Genomic DNA, 22,515 nt, shown 5'->3' with positions numbered 1-22,515 from the left:
GTTGGAACTGAATACCCTCAATGACACCACTGTAGCAGAAAGACTGCTAAACATGCCCAAGCTTGTGTCCTCTAATTGTTACTGGAGCCTAAAAATATAACACATTTGTAGTAGAACCTGTTGGGTATGTGTTGCTGTGGTGCTCACTTCCCTCAGAAGTAAAAAGAACAATAGAATGAACAACAGAAAATCCTGCCTGCAGGGGTTTTGTTTCAGAGGCAAATTACAGTCTTGTTCAGCTGAAATTCAGGTCATTGCTTCATCTTTCTCGAATTTATAGATGTCTCATAGTCGTCCTCTGTCTGTACCATTTCAAAGGCTCTTTATGAGAGGTGATCATGGTAGGATTGCACTATACTTTTCCTTTAAGACTATACATAAACACCAAAAACTTAATTCTCTTAAATATTTATTGCATATCATATTTAAATATTTACATATTTAAAGTATAAAACGCACGTTTCACACGAGACACAAAAATCATTTGCGAGCATACATTTCTAATAAGTACCAGTCAGTCAGAGCAGACATAGAGATATTTGGTTTTCAGTAGATGGAAAACTATGTGGGCAGCTCTCCACCCCTTCAGTCCTTAATTGCTGACATTCCTTTTGGTCCTATCTGCCGTAGCCCTGTGGATCTTTTGCCTTCTTTGATTCCTCCTTTCCGCTTCCTTTGCTGAAGTGGTATAAAGTGCTGGCTAAGTTGTGAAGCTGGCATGTCCCGAGCTGGCATCCACGCTGAAGTGCACGCGGCAGTCGTGGCTTCAGGCCCATGCTGTCGTGATGAAAATGAGAAGGGTGAACATCAAACTCAGGGTGCAGAACATCACATATTAAAAAAATGCAGTTTTGAATGAAGTTGGAAAAAAGTGTTGTCTTTCTGAAAAACAATCACAATATTTACCCTCTAATAAAGGACTGATAGTGACATGACCATAATTTTTTTTTAATTTAATGTAATTTTAACAAATACTTTGATTTAGTTTTTCAAATTAAATAATGCTCTTTTTCTATTGACAGCCACTCTCAGCACGTTGTCACGTCCTTTGTACCTGTGTCTCAGAGCCTCCAGGTCCAGATGTTTGTTCTCTGAGGTGAATGGGATGATCTTCAGTAATGGAGCATGGTGCTCGTGTGTGTCCTCTGACATTTCCCCTCCTACATCTCGGACCGCTGCTCCTGGTAGGACGACGTCTGCGTCTGACCTGTGTTTCCAACAGGATATGGAATTTATTAAGTAACCTATAATTTACAATAATATAACTTAGAGATACACTAATAAGAAGCTCTGCTTTAAACACTTTTTTTAATTTCCCGCCATCCCAAGCATGCTTTGATGTTGTGTTTCTACTGGTAGAGAGTGATACTTCATTATGTGTGCCGTTGTGAGCTGTGTGGTTCCCTGTGTTTTTTCACTCACCTTTGAGTTCGTCTCAGTGGGGAGGCAGCAGTCAAAGGGACAGTCAGCAGCAACAGAACAGCTATCTCCATAACGCACTGCCCTACAATTTAATAGAATGAATAATTAAGTGTGGTGCTAAAGAAAAAATGCTCTTCTGACCCAATTGTTGAAGAAGCACAAAATGATTTAACCATAAAAGTCAAATGATAATAATAATAATTATGTGTTTAGAGAGCTTTTAGAATCGTATAAAAATTAATCTCAAAAGATGCTTACCGCAAAAGGAGAGCTTAAAACCTGCTGTGGCTTGTTGAGTAAACCAACACAACTTGCTGGTTGTTGGATGTCTGACTCTGTCATCCCTTTCTAACGCTGGTCCTTTATAGTGTGATGGTGGGATGAGGGGGTGTGTCTGTAACACACTGACTATACTGCCAAATGAACTCACACACACACAAACAAACACACACTTTTTTATTCCCTACTTAAAAGAGCTGTGATGCCAGCATAAACAATCTTTAAACAAGGCGTCCAAACACAACTTTGGACTTAAACTTAAGGTGACCTTCTGTGATGTTTACATCGATTCTTATGTTCACTTGTTGCTCTACAGCCCCCCACTCCTCCTCCTCCTCCTCCTCCTCCATCTTTCTCCTCCCTCAGTTCACTTGCTGCTGAGCAATTGTTCCAGAAATCTTTCTTTCATTTCCATCACCTGCAGGAAGCCCGCCGAGCCCAAAATAGCCCCAGTTCTCCAGGCTTTTCTTTATCGCCCCATTTTTCCTGTGCCTTTTTCCCTTGAGTCACTTTGGCCGTCACCGTGTTTATTTCTGCAGTGTCCTTCACTCATATCCACCTCACCACAAACACAATGTCAAAAACAACTCCTTGATCTTATAGTTTTCCTTAAGGTGTTGGTGATGAATACGGCATATGTGGATGAGAGTTCACATTCAGGAACTCTCATCCACATTTAAAGTGGTCACAGAAACAAAAGATCAAAGTTGGCACTTGGCCTCATACTAACACCTCTCTAGGAAATTATCCCATAATTCCTAATCTTTTAATAATGCACTAAATCCATGGGGAGCCAGTGTCACATTTAATGTTTTTTATCCTACACACTGTTTCTCAGACCGGCTCTCTTCCCTCTGATTCACGGCTTCCGCTCTAGAGACCATTGTGCAGCTTTCCTGTGACTACCATCTGGGCAGTCTGCATTGTCAGAATAATACACTGAGTCATCGCTGGCGTGCGTGTACTCAAGAGAATTAGCGCTCAAATAATTATGAACTTACATATGACTGAGCATGGATTACGACAAGTGTTGATGGGATAACAGGTGATGACGTGAGGGGCTGCATCTCAAGAAAAGAAAAAAAGCCCAGCATCCTGGTAAAACTGTCCCTGTACACCTGCTGCTGCCTAACCTTGAGCAACTTATGTGATTGCGAGGTATCCATCATCGGCCCATCCATCTGTCTGTTCCTCCTCAATTCCCAATAAATCAATACTCCTCACAGGACGGTCAGGTTTTAGTGAAAGTTGCAAACAAGGACCACCTAGCGGGGGTTTACCCAACTTGTGCTTGTGGTCAAGGTCATACTGGCTGTTTTACGGGTACTTTTCCATTTTCATGAGAATTGCTACTCCTAAATTACTGGTAAGGTGTTGATATTTGGTCCTGGAAATGACTCTTTGAAACGTCAGTGAGGCGCACAATGGATTTTAATAATGAATTTATGGAACACAGTCAGCCAATGACAAGAAAAGGTTATAACTTATAACTAAAAATACTTTTTGCATTTCACTCATTTGCATTTCACTGTGTGATGGATCATCAATTGTGATGGACCTAACCACGATTGACATTCTAGTTTATAACATACACTCACCAGCCAATAAATTCAACACTGTGCTGGAAACATTTCTCAGAGATTTTGATCTCTTTCTCTATTTTTCTATCTATTAGATTGAGATCTGGAGATTACCTAGATCACTCGAGTGCAGTGAACTAGTCACGTTCAAGAAACCAGACTGACTTATCCTGCTGGCAGCAGCCATAAGAAGATGAGTAATGTGATCATAAAGGGATGGACATGGTGGACAATACTCATACCACTACACCACCAGCAACTGCTGACACAAGCCAGCATGGATCCATGTTGTTTATGCCGAGTTCTGACCCTGCCATCTGAATGTTGTAACAGAGCAGGCAGGAGTTTCTACTCTTCTACTGACCAGTTTTGGTGAGCTGTCTGAATTGTAGCTTCAGTCTCCTGTTCTTACCCGACAGGAGTGGCACCCGTTGTGGTCTTCTGCTGCTTTAGTTCATCTGCTTTAAGGTTTGACATGTTATGCATTCAGAGATGCTCTTCTGCATACCTTAGTTGAAATGTACAGGGTGGGCCATTTATATGGATACACCGTAATAACATGGGAATGGTTGGTGATATTAAAGTCCTGTTTGTGGCACATTAGTATATGTGAGGGGGCAAACTCCTCAAGATGGGTGGTGACCATGGTGGCCATTTAGAAGTCGGCCATCTTGGATACAACTTTTGTTTTTTCAATAGGAAGAGGGCCATGTGACACATCAAACTTATTGGTAATGTCACAAGAAAAACAATGGGGTGCTTGGTTTCAACGTAACTTTATTCTTTCATGAGTTATTTACAAGTTTCTCTTTGTTCACAGCCATTGACATGTCGAAGAGGTTAACGCGTGAGGAGCGGATCGAAATTGTGTTGATATCTGGTGAACGCAGTAACCGGGTCATTGCAGCAGATTTCAATGCAAGACACCCTACGAGACCACCCATCTCCCATGCTACAGTTAGCAAACTGCTTGCTAAGTTTCGTGAAACTGGTTCAGTGTTGGATTTGCCAAAATGTGGACGCAAGAAAACTGTCACTAATGAAGAAACATCAGTGGCTGTCCTAGCTTCATTCAGCAAGAGCCCACAGCGTAGCACTCGCTGCATGTCACTGGAGAGTGGCATTAGTCGAACATCCCTTCGGTGGATATTAGCTACTCACAAAAGGCACCCTTATAAACTCCAGCTACTGCAGCATCTCAACGAGGATGACCCAGATCGGCGCACAGAATTTGCAGAATGGGCAAAACAAAAATTGGAGCAGGACCCTCAGTTCATGCAGAAGATTTTGTTCAGTGATGAGGCAAACTTTTATGTGAATGGTGAAGTTAACAAACAAAACCACCGCTATTGGTCTGGCACTAACCCACATTGGATGGATCCCTCCAAGACTGTTGGCACAACAAAAGTGATGGTTTGGTGTGGTATATGGGGTACAACGATAGTGGGTCCATTCTTCATCAATGGAAACCTCAAGGCCACTGGATATTTGAAATTGCTACATGATGATGCGTTTCCCTCTTTATGCACTGAAGCTGGCACGTTCCCTGAGTTTTTCCAGCAAGATGGCGCACCACCACATTATGGGTGCCAGGTCCGAGCATTCCTAGATGAACAGTTTCCTGGAAAGTGGATTGGTCGTCGTGGGCCAGTTGAATGGCCCCCAAGGTCTCCCGATCTGAGGCCCTTAGACTTTTATCTTTGGGGTCATCTGAAGGCAATTGTCTATGGTGTGAAGATACGAGATGTGCAGCACCTGAAACTACGGATACTGGATGCCTGTGCTGGCATTTCTCCTGCGGTGTTGCTATCAGTGTGTGAAGAGTGGGAGAAGAGGGTTGCATTGACAATCCAACACAATGGGCAGCATATTGAACACATTTATAAGTGGTCAGAAACTTGTAAATAACTCATGAAAGAATAAAGTTGCATTGAAACCAAGCACACCATTGTTTTTCTTGTGACATTACCAATAAGTTTGATGTGTCACATGGCCCTCTTCCTATTGAAAAAACAAAAGTTATATCCAAGATGGCCAACTTCTAAATGGCCACCATGGTCACCACCCATCTTGAGGAGTTTGCCCCCTCACATATACTAATGTGCCACAAACAGGACTTTAATATCACCAACCATTCCCATGTTATTACGGTGTATCCATATAAATGGCCCACCCTGTACAATTACTCCTGTTGTCCTCCTGTCTCCTTCTACACATCTAAATGAATGTGGAACCATTTCAAATCTAGGTAATTGCCTTTGGCAGCCAGTAGCTTTTAATAAGAGTAATTATTTAATATTGAGCATGGCTGTGGCCTCAAAGGAATGAATGCTGTTGTACGATGACTGAGTAAGGCAGTAATTTTTCATGCCTCCAACCTACAATTTCTTATATCAGCCTTTAATAATAAAAAAATGATTCAGATTAAGTTTTAGTGAAACACAGTTTAGCACTATAGCCTCAGCAAATTCTTGTTTACATAAATCATATTTATTAGAATTATATTTTTCCCATGGTCATCCATGCCTCCCTAATACATTGGCTCTACACCCCCTGTAGGGGAGCAGCCCCACAGTTTCAGATCCACTGGATTAAAGTAAGTAAAAGTATTTGAAAATTGCTGTTTTCATCCCATTTAGAAGCATTAGGGTCTGTTGCTGTTCCATCCAGAGCAATTTAGAGATCAAAGTATCCTGTATTATTTGACACAGTGTGCAATATTTAAGGTCTCACTCTGTGTTTATTCAAGTAATACTTGATGAGCAGAAGCGTTTCTTCTCTGAGCCTCTGTGAATTTTCAGCCTCACCCACTCCCCTGACCTGTGGGGTCACTGAAGGGTCAAATATTGATCTTTTTCTTTATATATAAATATGTTCAGTTTAGTATGGCGTATGAACACACCATCCCTTTTTTCTATTATACAGTTGATAATTAGTCTTACCAACTATTGAAGTTCAACTTTATAAACTCCCAGCAGTCTCTGTTACATTATCTGGAAGTCCTAACATGTCAGCTAAGCTTCACAGACCTCAGCAGAAACAAAACCAATATTACATTATTTGATCATCCAGGCAGATCCTTGAGCCTTAAATGTTCATGCTGAGCTCCTGTTGTCCTCAGGCCATGCTCTGCCAAATTACAAACATTTAAAAAAATATGATTATGTCAAAACATAGACAGTTTTGTTGGAATCCTACATGCTTAATGTGAGACCAGGTCCACCATACAGTAAATGCATTCAGGAATCATAGAGGACTTAAGCAGAAAGATTAACTGCAGAAAGAGAGCACACATATAAGATCCACTCTGATAACCAAGTGCAGAGGAAAAAGCAGCGATCCTTGAATATTTCACATTCTTCTCTACTGTTCACTCTCTGAACAGAAGACATAAATTAGTGGAAAGAAGGCATATGAGCTGAGCAGGGTGTGTCTCCTAAAGGTTGGAAAGATGATCTCTGTAGGGCCTTGGTGTCACCAGACAGATGCAGAGTCATTAAATTTTTACACCTATATTCTAACCGTCAGTCACCGTCAGTGAGAGACGCTTGTAAATGACACTCTGTAGCTGCTGACAGCCAGTCTGTAGGTTTCTGATGTGTTTGCTTTGAAAATATTCAGTGAGGCAGATCTGACTTGATGAGACTCAAAAAAAATTCCCTCAAGTGGAATGACCCTACAAGCCTCAGTAGAGGTCGTTTATGTTTAAGCTACATGCGTGTATTGCGACATAGGTGTTAAAAATAAAGCCACAATGTTTGTCTGTGTCAGGACGATTTAGACGTACCCTCCTGGCTCATGTTAATAACTGCTGTTTTCTTTTACTGCTTTTAAAGGTCACTCAGGCCCATTCACCTCTTGTAAAGTCTATATTGTTGATATCCTACTTGTAATTCGTCTTGAAGAAATATGCCTCCACTTCCTACTTGAGAAGACTCCTCTGACATTTTTCCCACTATTTCTGACGTAGCGTGCATCCTGTTGTTGTAAGCCTGCAGCCACCAGTTATCTAGCTCCAGCGCCCAGAGCCTGTTTCCTCTACCGAATGAGTGCAAGAGTACGCATCCTGCCAGGAAAGCCTGTCATTCACTCATGCATCATTGTCTTACAGTTTTCATCTGTCAGGGTGTTCAGGATACTTGGCTGCAAGTGTGTGAAGGTTTCCAGGACACCAGGTGTGACTTAAGTAGGTTATCTAAGCTAAAAACAAACAAAGTGTACTTACTGAAAGAAAACAGAGTTTCACTTGTGTTTCAGTGCAGATTGATTTAACTGTAAGTCATTTGGTACGGAGTATCAATATCTGTGCATTTTGGCCAAGGGAAAGATGCTAAAGTTTACTTTGAATAAATAGATTTTATAATACACAATTGTATCATACATTGTGCCTGTATGAGCTGACTCAACCGGGGGAATTGCGCCATCTTGTGGAAGGAGACAGAATCAGTACTGAAATAAATAGTGCACAAAAATAATAAAAAGTACGGTACATGTACTGTAATTGGGGGTGAATTCAATTAGGAATGTATTGAAATATTTTGCTGAAAGATAAAAGAATACAAATCTTTAACTACAAACTTCCAGAAGTGAATAAACAGTGTCTTTTCCTAATGCATTTCTAACAGTGTTTTAACCATCAGAACCTCCAGCAAGGTTATGCAACAGCACGCCCTAACTGCTTGTTTTAGTGGCTTTCAGCATTTTGAAGAAAATTCTGCTGAAGCTGGACAGAAAGTGAAAGGGCTGTGCAGAATAAGTCTGGCAAACCCATAAAAGGTTAGAGGGTCAACACTGAGAGTTATAAGCTTAGAGTCCATTAGTGGATTATAACCATAAACACTCTCCAACAGGTCTCCTGCATCTCTCTTGGATTAAAGCGAGAGAGACAGAGTGAGAGAGATAGGCTGAGAGAATGAGAGTGCATAGAGAGTGATTGAATTGAGCAAATTCAAAGCTGAACACAGGACTCGGGGCACGTACTTGGAGAAATAAACGCTTGGCGACAACCTGAAGCAAAGTCGGAGCGGTGATTTGGTTTGTCATATTTAAGGTATACAGTTTATCACCTGACTACTATACTGAACTGTGCGAGGTAAGTTCAGCGAAGCACGGTAATCTATCTGCAGATTTTATGTGTGTGTGTAGTGTTGATGTCAGTGCCTGCTATATAAAAGATACAGATTCACTTTAACTGCTAAGGAATCCTTCATCAGTGATCAGTTATGTGGTAGCTGTGAAGATGAAGTGAAAGGATGAGCAGCTGTCATTTCATTTCATATTTAGTGGGTTTTATTTTATATTCTGGATGAACAACAGACCGAATGTGTGCTATTCTATTGTGTATTTATGGTTTCTTTCTGTTTGACAATACATAACCTCTGCCATGACCATCGTCATTGTTGTGTAACTTTCATTTTGTTCTGCCCTAAATTGTCTGTGGGTGTGTGTGTGCGTGCTTGTGTGTGTGTTTAGGAAGCATGAACGTGGACATCGAGGGGATAATCCAGTGCATCAAGCAGGGAGATGAGAATGGTGTTCAGATAAGGCTGCAGGAGTTCAACAAAGAGGTGACGCGACACAGAAGCTTGTGTATTTCTCACAAGTTCTAATGCTGCTCATGACACTGTTTTTCTGTTTTTGTGTGTGTGTGTCATTATTTCTCTTCCTGTAGTATGCCCAGTGTTTCTTCTTTGACACAGAGGAGAGGGAAAGACGGAGAGTAAGTCTGTTTATGTTGCTGCACCAGAAGGAAAGTTTACAGGCATAAACCCACGTCCTCCTGGTGCTCCTTATAACGTCACCTTATTCCCTCTCACGGCACACCTCCGACTTATCCGCCCCTCCCCACCCCTACACACTCCAATCTATGATTAGTAATTCTGCTGTATCAGTTGTCTCTGATCCTCTCTCCTTGCCTGCTCAGGCAGATTGAATCCAGACAGAGTGACTGAATAATTGTCTGGGTTAGAAAAAACTTCTAATTACCTTCAAATTAATAAATATGTTATGATATCCTTCACTGTCCCCTGTTAATTGATTGTCATTCCCAGCAAAGATAACCTTTCTTTTGGGTTAGGAATGACCTCATCCCATCAGTAAATTGCTCCTAAGCTTTGTAAATAGGTTTTTAGGGAAAATGCCATACTGTGAACTTGTAGAAGGACTTCTAACAGCACTATTTCCTCTCTCTTCTGCTACATTTCCTGTCTAATGGATGACCATCTCTTAAGCAAAGGCGACTAGAAGAGGTAGGGTTTTGCCACAGTTTAGAAGTAATTAAGCACTGCACATGAAAAGTACCGTAAAGAAATCCAGTAATCCTTGTTGCACTGTTTTACTAGTTCAGGAAGAATAAAGTGAGGGACTACACTGATTCTGACTCGGACTTGGACGAGTACGACCTGGAGGATCGAGGACTCATCCTCAGACAGGTGATCCGATGCTGTCACTCTCTGCTTGCCCAGATGTGATATTCTTAGTCCTTGTAAAAGTTATTATTATGATAAATTCCTGCAAACATGTTTCTGCTCCTGTTCTCAGAATTTAGGTGTTGTCCTTGTGAGGTTCATAAGGACGGAAGTCAAATGTCACCTGTTGAGAGTATGCCTACGCACCCTGAGGATCCTGTCCCGGGACCAAAAGGTCTTGGGGCCTTTGGTGACCGACAGCGCCCTCCTGACTCTGGCCAAACTAGCCGGGCTGACCACAAGTGACATCAGTGATGAAGTCAGCGACCCCGACTCTGATTTCTACGATAACATCATTGCCTCTCTCACCGAAACCAAAGTGCTGCAGGGTCACACTAATGAGGATGAAGCTGAAGCTGAAACTAACGACCAAAACGAGGAGCCGCCGGCCTTCGACGAGGATGCCAAAAGCGACATCAGCATCACCAACAGCGGCGATTTGGACAGCATCAGCTGGTTTGGGAGCCACAGGACGAGCATCAACGAACTGCACAGAGGTGGGACGCATCACAGGGTCCTGGAGCGAGGGCGGAGGGACCGCAGAGAGAGTAAGATGGATGTGGAGGAGGAGGTGGAGGAGTTGGAGTCCGGAGAGGAGGCAAAGAGAAAAGAGGCCATGAAGGTGTTGTGTAACGTGGTGTACAACAGCGCCTGGGCACAGGAAAGGTTCAGTGCTCTCAGGTAGGCTCGGCATGCACACACAATCGCATCAGTTCCCATAAACTGTGTAATTTTCAGCAGCTTATAATAATCGCAAAGCACCTAAAAAACATATATTCGCTTATTTATACCTGTGAAAGCAACAATTCTCATGCCTGGTAAAGGTTATTATGACAAATAGAAGGACAGGGGACTGAAACAGTGCTATCCCAAGGACAGTGTCATTCTCACTTGCAATAAGCTGCATTTGGCTTCATCTGGAAAGTTCACATCTATCTCCTTTGTTTCCATCAGGCTCATGTGTGGCCTCATAGAGCGCGTATCATCCAGTGTCAGCTGGTCGAATCCCTCTAGTGCTCAGTTTTATGAACTGCGCTTCATGTTCCTCATGACTGCACTCCGGCCAGAGCTCAGCACCCAGCTTAAACAGGTCGCACGATGTCATATAGTCCAAAGTTATTCCTGTTTTACTCCTCATTACTGCCCTCACACTGATTATTCTCTTCCAGGAGGGAGGGGTTTCCATCCTCACAGCAGCCTTGGAGAGCTGCCTGGAGGTGCAGTGGAAGGACCAGTATGAGTGTGTCTTGGACCCACAGACACAGCCCATCTCTCTGGAAACCTCTCAGCGCGTCACAGAGATCCTCAAAATTCTCTTCAATATCACGCACAGCACCCACAAGCAGGACCCAAGTGAGGTGTGTGTAAAGGCCCTCGCATTTTTCAGAAGCTTTGCTTTCGTGTTTACTTTTTACAGGAGTTTTAATACAACATATATGTTATCAGTCAAATATGCAATCATATAAAAGCTAAATGTGCGAAAGAACAGGACAGTTGAAGAGGCATTAGCTGCGTCTGTGCCTTTAATCAGGATGATGCGGCTCTGTACCGACACCTGGTGGCGATCCTGCGCCTCTGTCTGCTGAGGAAGTGTCTCCTGTCAGAAGACACAGATGAACTGCAGGGGTGAGCACAACGTGACAAAACCCAAGCTGTGAAAATATTCAGGCTTGATAATCTCATAATTTACTATCGTGCAATTGTAACACATACTGTGCAGTTATAATTGATTTAAACGATGGACTATAAAATTAGATATAAACCTTCAGAAATTCATTAGGGGTTGCAAAATCACTTTCATGCAGAAGCACTATTTTTAATAACATTTGAAGCAACAAGGATGAGTCTATAATTATGAGTTTAATAACATGCACCCTCCTCTTGCTTGCTTATTTGAGACTTCCAGATAGATTGAATGTTCAGCTGCAGGTCTGATTAAAATCCCAAGTATATATAGAAATCAATGCCTTTTTATTAGGTCTAGATATAATTCCAATAATAGTGTATTTTGAGTAGCATTTGTTATCATTTTGGATGAAACAGTGTATAATCCATCCAGCCAAACAACACCAAATGTTTAAAGGGGGATCTGCTCTGATCATTTTCAGCTCCTTTTTATTTTCAGGCTGTATTGGAGTAGCTTTGCATGGTTCACTGTTCAAAATAACCCTTATTTATCACAGGGATTACTTGCACATACACTGACCTCCAGTCTAACAGTATATGTCTAAAAAAAACAAGGAAAAGCAGAGCAGGGAATAGGTTTTCCCCGCTCTCTTCTATCAACACTCACTCCTTTGCCGTGACCTTCTCTCACTCCCGCAGTCACACAGTGAACCTGTTGTCAGCGCTTCCTCTGCAGTGTCTCGATGTGTTGCTGATGGTGCCTCTGGAGCCAGATTCAGAGCAGCGCAAGGGGGTCAACATGGACTGCGTCCACACCCTGCTGATGTTCATGGAGAGACGCCTGGAGGCGGTGAGGGAGTAGAAAAGAGTTCTGTTTGTAGAGTCATTTCTGATCCATTTGTGTGTTTGTGAGGGGTTTTTTTTTTCTCAGTGATTTGTTCTTGAAGTTTATATTTTGCAGCGTGAAAAAGGGAGCAGCTGGTATTACGGAAATAACGGAGAGGATTTGTTTTATGTGCTTTTCAGGGAGATAAGATCAAAGAGAAGCTGACACCAATCCTCAATCTGCTGACGGAGAGCTGCAGGGCTCACAGAGAAACACGGCACTACATCAGAAAATATGTAATATACGACACCTCAGAGATAGCTCCTGTGTTTAGCTTTTTGATGTTTTGATGCCAAAATATTTGTAGCACGTTTAATGTCCAGTATGCTTTTGATCATTTGCATGTAACCAACCAACACCTGACCTGTGCAGGCCTGGACTCTATAAGACTGAAGACTATAAGATACTTGTAGTATTCATAGTACTGTGCAAAGTCTTGAGACACCCCTCGCTTCTATATATATTGCTGGAAAAAAAACTGCAAATACAGTATAAACAGAGTTAGTACAATTCTATGACCACTTTTATCCTTCAACACAGCCTGAACTCTCTTAGGTAGCTTTCTTGTAATTTCTTACAGTAGTATTCAGGGTTAGTTCTCTAAAAAAAAGTTCTTCTTTGGATGTTGGCTGTCTTTTGTTTTGTTCTATGTAAAGATGATACGACACTGCCTCAGTAACATTGAGGTCCGGGCTCTGGGGAGGCCAATCCATGTACTGGCAGTGTGTTTGGGATCGTTGTCATGGTGAAAAATGAAGCTATTGCCAATCAGGTGTTTTGCAGATTGCATTGTATGGTGAATGAAAATCTGATGGCACTTGCCTGATTTATAATTTCATCACTTTTGATAGGATCCCCCAACACCACTGACTGAAAAGCAACCCAAAACCATGAACTGGCCTCCCAGTTTTGAAGATGCATGTTAACACTGACTGTTGCACATCGCTCCTGACCTCCTCGTACATACTGAGGACAATTTGAACCAGACAAGTTTACAACTTCCTCTTCTGTTCTCCATTTGTCCAGTTTCCTTGAATGCACACCATGCTGAGATGTGCCACGTTTTTGGATAACTGTCTTTGAGAATCACCATGTTGGTGCAAAATACTATTTTATGCCGGTCCAGCTGTGTTACCTTTGGGATTTTTATAGATACAAAAGAAAGTAGCACCAATTGTATGTTTTGGTGACAGGTTGCTAAAGATCCAGTTTAAACTGGTTCATCCTATGAGTTAGATCCCTTTTTTTATGCTTCAGTAATTCATTGTTCAGTGTTAAGTGGCTTAATGAGCACAATACATGTTTCTCTGTAATGGTCAGGTACAAGGGTGGAGCTAAAAGTGAGTGAAAAAACAGCCAATGTTTAAAGAAAAACTAAAAAGACATTTTTTTTTTTAAAAAAGCGGTTGCTGAAGACTTTAGCACAAAGACAGCAGATCCTTTAATTCCGGGAAGATGTGCGTTGGCAGACTTGTTCCAGCTCATCCCTAAACACCCTTCTCCTCCCTCCAACACACTGACTATGAGAAAGGATTTTTCATTATATATTTGATTTGTCTCAGACTTTGAAATCCATCATTGTTTTGAGGTTAACGGCACATTTTGCTTCATTTGCAAGCATCAGAATGGTCTCGCTCATATTTATTTAAAAAAGAAGAAGAAACAAAACACATTAAAGAAAATTAAAGCTATAATGTGTCGCCATCATTAGATCCTGCCTCCTCTGAGAAACGTATCACAGAGGCCAGAGGAAGGCACCACAGTGAAGAGCCGTCTGATTCGTCTTATGACTCATCTGGACACAGACCTCAAACACTGTGCCGCTGACCTCATCTTTGTCCTCTGCAAGGAAAATGGTAAGAAGAAGCAATATGTGGATTAATAAAAATAGGGTGAAGTTACAGTCTGGTCATAAAAATAGAAAAATGCATATTGAAATGATCAGATGGTATTTAAACAACGGGCGTCATTAGTTTTTATTGTGCTTTAAAAAAAACTCTTATTACCTTTTAGATATTTGTGTTTATGTCTTTATTATTATTTTATGTAGTCTTGATAGTCATGTTTGTTTTGATTATATACATTATTTTAAATCTAATCTGTGAATGCAGTGGTGCTGAAATGTTTTGTAGCTCTTTCTGTATTTTTTCTTTCGTGCCTTATTGAGAACACCAACGCTTCTTTTCCTAGTGAGCCGTTTTGTGAAGTATACGGGTTACGGTAACGCAGCAGGTCTGCTGGCCACCAGGGGGCTCCTGGGAGGCCAGGGGCCCAGGACCTCTGATACCCAGTACTCCAGCGACTCTGATTCAGACACCGAGGAGTACCGGCAGGTCAAAGACCGCATCAACCCAGTGACGGGGCGGGTGGAGGCAGAGCAGCCAGACCCTATGGAGGGCATGACAGAGGAGGAGAAGGAGGAGGAGGCCAAGAGGCTGATCATGCTCTTCAACAAGCTGTCCAGGTAAGCAAAACGTCAAAAAGCTACAAACATGAGAGATACACAAAAGTCTCAGATACTTCTAATGAATACAGTAAACGTCAACTGATTCCCACCACACCACAGCAAAAGTTTACAGAATTTAATTTATTAAGGTACAAATACAGAGTTGCAATAAAAGTGTCGAGCAGACTGTACATGTGTATATAACCAAAAGCTAATTCCAGCGCATAATCTGCAGCGTCTCAATGTGTTGCTGCAGAGGAAGTTCTTTGATGAGCATTAATGGGTCAAGTAGTCATTAAAATTGTATACTGGTAAGAAACAGTAAGGTCTGTAAAACTCAAGTGTTCCTCTTGTTCTTGCATAATACAGCAGATTGATGGTAAATTAAACAGTTAGGCTGTTAAAGCTCATGCTGGTGATCAAATCACCTGCATCTCGTGTATTTTACAGAGACAACATCATCCAGCCGATGGGAGTGGATGAAGAGGGGAAGCTCGTCCCAATGTCAGGACTGAAGGAAAATCCTCTCTCTGAGGAGGCGAGGTCTGAGTCAGAGAATGACGGAGAAACAGAGGAAGGAGACAAGGACTGATTTCTGTTCATCAGTTTGTTCAGTTTATCGATATTACTTTGTAAACATTTCACTTGTACAGGTCATCAGTGGAAAAGATGTGTTGTGTCTCTATGGGTGGTGTGAAAAGACAGAGCGATGTAGTTCTCGACCAAACAGAGTCGTGCTGAGAGAGAATAAATTCAAGAAAGGATATTTAAAAAAAGAAAAACCTAGACAAAAAAACCAAAGGTAATTTCACACTACTTCTTCTTTTGACTCAGACTGGCAGCGTAGAGCAGCAATACAGTTACGTGTGACATCGCAATGGTGAAAAGGCCATTTTGATCATGTAGTAGATTCAGCAGAGGAATGCTACCCATTAATGTTTCAATAAAGTTTTCAAAACAAATAATCTCCGGTATCGATCAGTGTGGTTATCTGCACAGCACGCTGATGTGTCGTAGCACATGACATCTGCTGAGGTGTATGTTCCTCATATTAAGCTAATAATGTCAAAAAAGCTCCAGATGCTCTGGCTACATCTGCACTGCTAAAATCAGCTTGTATATTTATTTTTATCTGTGGCTCTGTTGTATTCAAGGCACTAATGCCAATTTCACTTTGTTGTATTACACTTTAGCAGGGGGTTTGTTACCAGGTTGCACTTGTTCACCCCTTAACACATTAATTTCACGGCATTAGGCCGATTATTATAACAAATAAGTTCATGAGCAGGAAAACTTGCAGCTTATGGGTGGTGTTTCACTTTGACTGCCATTAAGACTCAGTTTAAAAGAGGAAAAGTGAAGCTTAAAAAGAGGAGGAGGGCACAAAATGTTAAATGAGTGAAAGTCATGTCTCTTTACCTGAGTGACATCAGCTCATTACTGTAAAAATGTGATCTTGATTTTCAGTAACAACCCTGATCATGTCCCTGTGACTTGTTTTAAAATCCTAAGATAGAAATCAGTGCACACTTAGTCTCCATACAGTATAAGTCAGACCGTTTGATCCCGGGTGAAGTACAAACCAACACAGTACCAGTGTCATTATTAAACATTATTCACAAACATAACTGAGATGTTTTAAGAAGCCAAGATTAAAAATCTCAAATTACTAAAACAGCCACCGCTTCCAAATGTTCAGTACTCCATCATCTCCTCCAGGGACATCTGCAGCTCTACAGACTTCAGGGAAGAGGCGCCGTTTTCAACAGCCATGTTCTTGAGTAACTCCATCGAAGTCAGGCACACCTGAGCGGAGAAAATAAATAAGGAGCGGGAGTCAGGCGCGAGTGCAAAGGCGACGCGTTTGAGCTCGACGGTAGCAGTGAAATCAGAGAAAGGTCGAGCAATGAGACGCGTCAAGCTGGTTTCTTTGAGAAACTTTTTATATAAAGCTTTTGATTTCTCAGTGTGCCGTCCTGTGTGGAGGCTGAGGAGAAGGACGAAAAGAAAAAAAAGCTTTTACACCTGAAGGATCAGCTGTCAGCGCCGGTATTCAGGCTTTGTTCCCTTTGTGCTGTTAATCAATACTGAGGCAAAATTGCCTCTTCAAAAGTGCTGCTGAGTACGGCTCCCTCCTCGTGAGAGGGCAATTTTAGAGGTTGATCGCTCATGAAATTTAATACAAGTTTGTGCAGCAGAAAGGGGGAAAAAATCTCTGCCTATTTGAAATACTGCTTAGAGGTCTGTGAGAGCACAGCACTGTATGCATGTTTTAAATAATTTCAGAAAGTTTCCTCACCTCCACTGCGATGAGTTTTTTCTCCAAAGGCCTGCATTGTGGGTCAGGCCACTTTTCCCCAATACAGAAGAACAGGGAGCAGGGAGCGCACTCTTTAGCATTCCCCTCAATGAAGTCCTTTATTCCTAAGCAGACAGGAGACGATACATAAAAAACTGTACCTAAAGCCACTAAATTCACAAAAGCTCCAAAATAATTCCTCTTACCTACCTCGCACAAAGTCCGTGAACTTGTAAAGAACCTGAGGATGTTTAGAAATCTCTTGGGGTTGTCTGCTCTGGTCAAATTTGCAGAAGCTCCAGAAAGCTTTGCTTTCCCCCCGTCGCTGGCTGTAGACCACTTGGCCCGACACGCCAACCTCCAAGCCATCACCCAGCATGTCCAGAATCCGCTGGGTGAGGCTGGCTTGGTTTTGATCCACCATGGCTCCGGGACTTGGCAGGGAGACTATAGTGAGGCCTGACTCACGATCCAAAACTGTCCCATTGAGATCAGTACTGATGTGAATACAAGCATTTCTATATTTCAGTTATCGGAGAAAATCGCTGAGTTTAAAACAGTCACATTTGCTAGAGGCTGTTTTGTGTTTTTTTAATCAAAGATATCAGCAATGAAAAATCCTGCAATATATAAACTATAATTAGTTATAAGTTAAACAGACCACGTTATATTCAGTATTGCTGTTTTCACTGCAGTTGTTGCACTGATGCTAAGTTGAAACACAGCAGTATGGTTACAGAAGTAAACAGTGCATAACGACAATAAAGATTGTTGAATCTTGAACTTTGAAGGCAAAAATTGCATACTGTGATTTTAGAGATTACATTTTCAGTCCTTATTCTAAGCTCTGTTCCCTCAAAATGCTTTGCCTGGTGAAGGGGAACTTGGCTGAATAAATAAATCATTACATTTAAAAAAATTACTGAGCTTTAGAGGTGGGAGGATTTCTTTTCTCTTTTTTTTAAAGGAAAGACAAAGTGGTACTCATGCCTTCATGCTAATGTAAACTCCTGATCTCAGATAGAAAAAACAGTAGCATCTCCCTCAGTTTGTCCCTCTAGGAACGAGAATAAGGAAGCAAGTTTTACAGTATATTTGAACTGGAACTGCTGAGCATTTGTCGCGTTCATTTTGATGTTACCTGTAGACCAAGCGCACTCCAGCCTCATTCTCAACCATCTGCTCCAAAACCTTCACCCCTCTGTAGTACACAGATATCTTGAATTGAGTCCCTGTGGATTCAGAGACAGTGGAAGTGTATGAGGAAAGGTGCTTACAGTTCCACTCTGTCCCTGCTATTCACATTGTCAGGGCGCTTTGTATATAAGTCCCTGTTAAACACGTTCCATTTGAATACTGTGTGTGCTGGATGTCATTTCAGAGTGTCTGTGTAAAAATCCCCATTTGTCTGATACAGCAGCATAGCATCCCACCCCCACCCACCCCCTTCTCCAACTTACTGAAATTATCTCCATCGCTGGTCTTTTGCATTGTCTGTAGGAACTGTGCCGCCAACTGCTCATCATAGGCCCCTCCCTCAGCTCCCCCAATTGGATGTGCTGGTTGCTCAGGCAACCCAGCTTCAGTAACTGCACCCTCATACATTACTGGATACTGCTGTTGCCCAGGCAACGGGTGTCCACCAATCGCAACCTGATTCTGCAGCTGCTGTTGCTCGGGAGGAGGCTCAAAGCCTGCGGTGCCCTCTGTGGAAAAGTTGGAGAAACTGAACCAGCTTGTAGAAAAGTACCTCAGATACTCTTTGTTTTCTGCTCTGACTGCAGCAGCGAGGAGGAAAATGATAAGCAGAGCTGATAAGCCTACCTGCTTCAGGGCTGATGTTCATTCCTCTGAGACACTCCTGGAGAATATCCGGGCTGGCAGCAGATTCTGCTGGCAGATATGGACCAGACACATTCAGATGGCGATTGTCGCTAATAAGCGCCAGACTAATGTTCCCCTTCTAAATCCAATGAAAAAGGCAATTGCTCTCACCCAAAAACACAGCGCCTTCTGGAAGTAAGAGACATCCTTCTAAACACTGGATGTCCTGGGTCTGGGATAACACCGACACACATCTTATTCACTTACATCAATACCCAGCATTTCAGCAATACCTCTTTTTTGTTGCCATCTGTCCTCTTACAGGTAAACAATCCAACAGAGCAGTCTCACCTCTTGAATGGAAATGCCCAGATCTGCAAACAAATCAGCCCCATCTTGCTCCTGGGATCCAGCACAAGAGTTAGCTTCAGGAGTGAAAACATGCATTTTTTTTTTATTTTCTGAGAAACATGTCTAGTTAGAGATACAGAGACATGAGTGTATGCAAAATGTGCTGCACGGACAGACAGGAACTGAGCATGCGGTGCAAAACTGCATTATCAGATTTAAATTGCAAATGCAATATGAAGTTGATTGATTGCAGTTATAAAATGAGTAAAAAGCAGAACATCCTGCTGATCTTTTTTTTCTGTGCATTTTGAGTGCCAAACAGCAGAGTTTTTTGAAATAAGCAAACAATTTCTTTGAATTGAATTTGCTTTCTATCCACTGTAGTTAAGATCCAAATGGTCAGCGGGTCCTCACCTTTTGACGTTGACTCGTCCGGCCACTGAAAGACTTTATGGGGGTTAGCGGCATCATTCTTGTTGTCATCCACCATTTTGAAGCCTTTAGCTCGTAGGGCGCTGCGGAAGTTCCTCTTCCAGACTGAGGGGTCTCCATTAGCCCGGCCGCTGCCGCTCACCTCCGCCCAGGCCTGCGGGGCAAAACCAGGATGAAAGCCGGAAGAAACTCCTGATGTGAACAGACTAAAGACTAACAAAGAACGGATTAGTGGACAAAGAATGAGATAAGCAGAAGATGGACGGATAGCTGATATCAAATTCATGCTCATGACTGGTTTCTATTAGATTGTCATGTCATGTCAGCCCTTGATGGCTACCTTAAAGATGAGAATGTCAGTGTTAGAGGAGTCCTGTCTCAAAGCGTGTTTCCACGGGATGCAGAACTTTGTTTGCTCTGGGTTTGTCCACTGGACACCAGGATACTTGTTGCTGTTAATCTGTTCCTGCAGCCACGGGATGAGCAGTGGTTTCGAATGAGCCATTTCTACAATAAGACAAAATATAACGTGCATCACTGCCTGACATACAGCTTACTGATCCTGTACTCTTTTGCTATCATACGAACAATCACTTGGATGTGATGTAGGCTATTCCTTCATTCAGGCAGTTCATTAAAATAGCTCGTCTGTACTGGAGGTTAGAGCTATATAATTATTTATATACAGACAAATTTAATAGCCCACCAATCATAAAAAGAAGAAAACAAACAAAAAAATAATAATGAGGAAATCTCTCAAAAACTGACTCATATTTATTTAGTAAACAACAAACTGAATTCACGTTTTTATATCCAAATTTGAATCGGCACACTGGTCCTCTCTGAGAAGTCAGAAATTAATAAAGCATAAAAAACACAAGTCATTTTTCATTCAGGAATGAAAGTAAATAACTGTAATTTTGCATCTTAATCCAAAAATAATAATTTACTGTCCTACTTTTGCTGCTTTCTTTTGTAAAACAGTACATTTTAAAAATCATACATAAGAACAATTTATATTATTACAGTAAAAATATGATTTTGATTAAAAAGCGCAGACTTGTTGATGAAATTTACAGAAATATTAAAAAAAATACATATATTGGTAATTACCAGTATTTTGGCATAAACCTTACATTGAGTAGTGCTCTAACAAATTTGTCAAGAACAGTATATTCATATTTATTTATAATTAATTTTCTTGTTTAGATTATGCATTCATTTGAACTATATTTCCATGCTTGCCTGCAGATGGTGCTATTTAGTCACATCTCATGCAACAACAGCAAAAAAAAGTAATCTATAACTGACACTATTATATTAGCATTAGTGAGTTAACAGAAAAAAGGGGCCAAGTTAAATGAAGGTTTCATTTAGACGATCAAATATGCATTAGATTATCAAAAGTTTAAGAAGAAACCTGAGCACGAACATCCGGATGTCAGGAAAGCTGTCGTGCAGCTGGGACGATTACAGGTTTTTATTGCCAATTTTCAATTGCATGAAAGAGGAAGCGGGCACATAGACAACAGCTGTTCAGCAACAGTAGAAACGGTTTCATTATAAAGATTAATTAACTAATTAACGACATAACTTACGATAATATAAAATAGTATTAAAGTGTAGTAATACTAAACACTGTGTTTATAATGTATTAAAGTGTAATGTAATATATGGAAGTATTTATATAATCCTAAAAATCTTCCACACAGCATTTATTTTCACAATAACAGTTATTTAGACTGGTCTTGTTGTTTAACTGTCGTCAAAGTAGAGCATAAGCGGTTCTTACAGCTGCCTGAACCAAAGATATTCAAGTGCAAACACTCCAGGATCGAAAACGAGTACAGTCTTTGAACGATGCTGTAGTCATAGTAGTAACCTTTGTATTAATGCCACTCTGGGACAGCGGTGCCAGCGCTAACAACAAAAACTCTCCCACCTTCAGTGCTGACGTTTCAGTCGGTGCAGGTGAGGGTTGACTTCAAAGTCAGAGCGTTTCCCGGGTGCAGAAATCAGTACAGTGACGGCTGTACGGTAGCTGTGTGTCGTGTCACCTGAAGCTGTGCTCCAAACTGTCACATACCGTCCCCGCCGCAGATACTTTAAACACTGCCCTGAGTGCGGCTGCTTTCCGGCTAACAAGCCTTTCTCGGGAAACTCCGAGTTCACGGTTTCGTTTTCCAGATGTGACGTCAGCAATGGGTTCATACCAGCTGGTCCCGCTAGGAGGGGTTACACACACACACACACACACACACTCTCTCTCTCTCTCTCATTGGCATAATGCACATCTAATCCCTCTGAGGTAAACAATTAAGACAAATGGAAATACCCTGCTTTGAAAATTAATGTCTTTATGGAAAGTACATCGGTTGAAAAATGTTTACCTGGGTGAACTGCAACAGGGAAACTTCTGTCCTTTTTGCTTTAATGTGTCAAAACCGCCAAGTTGGACTAGAAGTTGAGCACATTTTTGTGTAAACTGGGACTTTCATTTTAAACATAAGAGCCACCCAAACAGACCTTCCTCTTAAGGTCTCAATAAGTTGAGATGTCCCTGCTAAAATGGACGGACACACACACACACACACGCACGCAGGTGTGTGTGTATATATAGGAAAATGAAACCATTTGTTCTTTGCAGCTTTTATTTGTTTCTCAAATACAGGAGAGTTAATGTACAGAAGGACAAAGAATTTCATCAAGAACTGTACAGTATTTACACATCTTTGTTTTCCTTTTTTTATGGAAAATTAGATTGTTTTCAAAATAAGTCATAGTATGCACAAACATCAAAATGATAAAAATGAAATGCCTATCTCATGTTTAAATATTCCTCGTTTATACTCCTCCTTCCCACGTGGGAGATGGACAGTTTACTTCTTTTTCTTTGCACCTGC

At 41.5% G+C, this 22,515-nt stretch overlaps 4 protein-coding genes across 4 annotated transcripts in view; 2 read left to right on the top strand and 2 right to left on the bottom strand.

Moving 5' to 3' along the window:
• Nucleotides 1-22,515, top strand: part of LOC146626563 (receptor-type tyrosine-protein phosphatase H-like) — a 447,591-nt gene that overhangs the window by 319,635 nt on the left and 105,441 nt on the right. The window lies entirely within an intron of this gene.
• LOC146626575 (uncharacterized) lies at nucleotides 407-1,748 on the bottom strand. Its single transcript, XM_085361371.1, has 4 exons — nucleotides 1,681-1,748; nucleotides 1,423-1,504; nucleotides 1,055-1,207; nucleotides 407-777 (listed from the first exon to the last, which is right to left on the bottom strand). The coding sequence occupies exons 2-4, from the start codon at nucleotides 1,491-1,493 to the stop codon at nucleotides 618-620; spliced, it is 384 nt and encodes a 127-aa protein (XP_085217497.1). The 5' UTR covers nucleotides 1,494-1,504; nucleotides 1,681-1,748; the 3' UTR covers nucleotides 407-617.
• LOC146626574 (chaperone Ric-8A) lies at nucleotides 8,759-15,298 on the top strand. The gene is made up of 13 exons (XM_085361344.1): nucleotides 8,759-8,848; nucleotides 8,953-9,000; nucleotides 9,512-9,529; nucleotides 9,623-9,712; nucleotides 9,822-10,429; nucleotides 10,703-10,838; nucleotides 10,918-11,106; nucleotides 11,280-11,374; nucleotides 12,074-12,224; nucleotides 12,401-12,496; nucleotides 13,972-14,116; nucleotides 14,451-14,724; nucleotides 15,157-15,298. The coding sequence occupies exons 1-13, from the start codon at nucleotides 8,759-8,761 to the stop codon at nucleotides 15,296-15,298; spliced, it is 2,082 nt and encodes a 693-aa protein (XP_085217470.1).
• On the bottom strand, nucleotides 14,889-21,742 carry irf3 (interferon regulatory factor 3). Its single transcript, XM_085361346.1, has 11 exons — nucleotides 21,555-21,742; nucleotides 19,953-20,119; nucleotides 19,595-19,766; nucleotides 19,181-19,254; nucleotides 19,001-19,061; nucleotides 18,830-18,895; nucleotides 18,466-18,711; nucleotides 18,147-18,237; nucleotides 17,216-17,502; nucleotides 17,006-17,130; nucleotides 14,889-16,512 (listed from the first exon to the last, which is right to left on the bottom strand). Exons 2-11 carry the CDS (start codon nucleotides 20,115-20,117, stop codon nucleotides 16,402-16,404), a joined length of 1,398 nt encoding a protein of 465 aa, XP_085217472.1. The 5' UTR covers nucleotides 20,118-20,119; nucleotides 21,555-21,742; the 3' UTR covers nucleotides 14,889-16,401.

Source organism: Diplotaxodon limnothrissa, linkage group LG8, assembly GCF_057381915.1.
Source record: "Diplotaxodon limnothrissa isolate DT_005_m linkage group LG8, D_limnothrissa_male_GT1.1, whole genome shotgun sequence".
Lineage (NCBI taxonomy): Eukaryota > Metazoa > Chordata > Actinopteri > Cichliformes > Cichlidae > Diplotaxodon > Diplotaxodon limnothrissa.
Note: the sequence above shows the minus strand (reverse complement) of the source record. Positions and strands in the feature narration are given on the sequence as shown.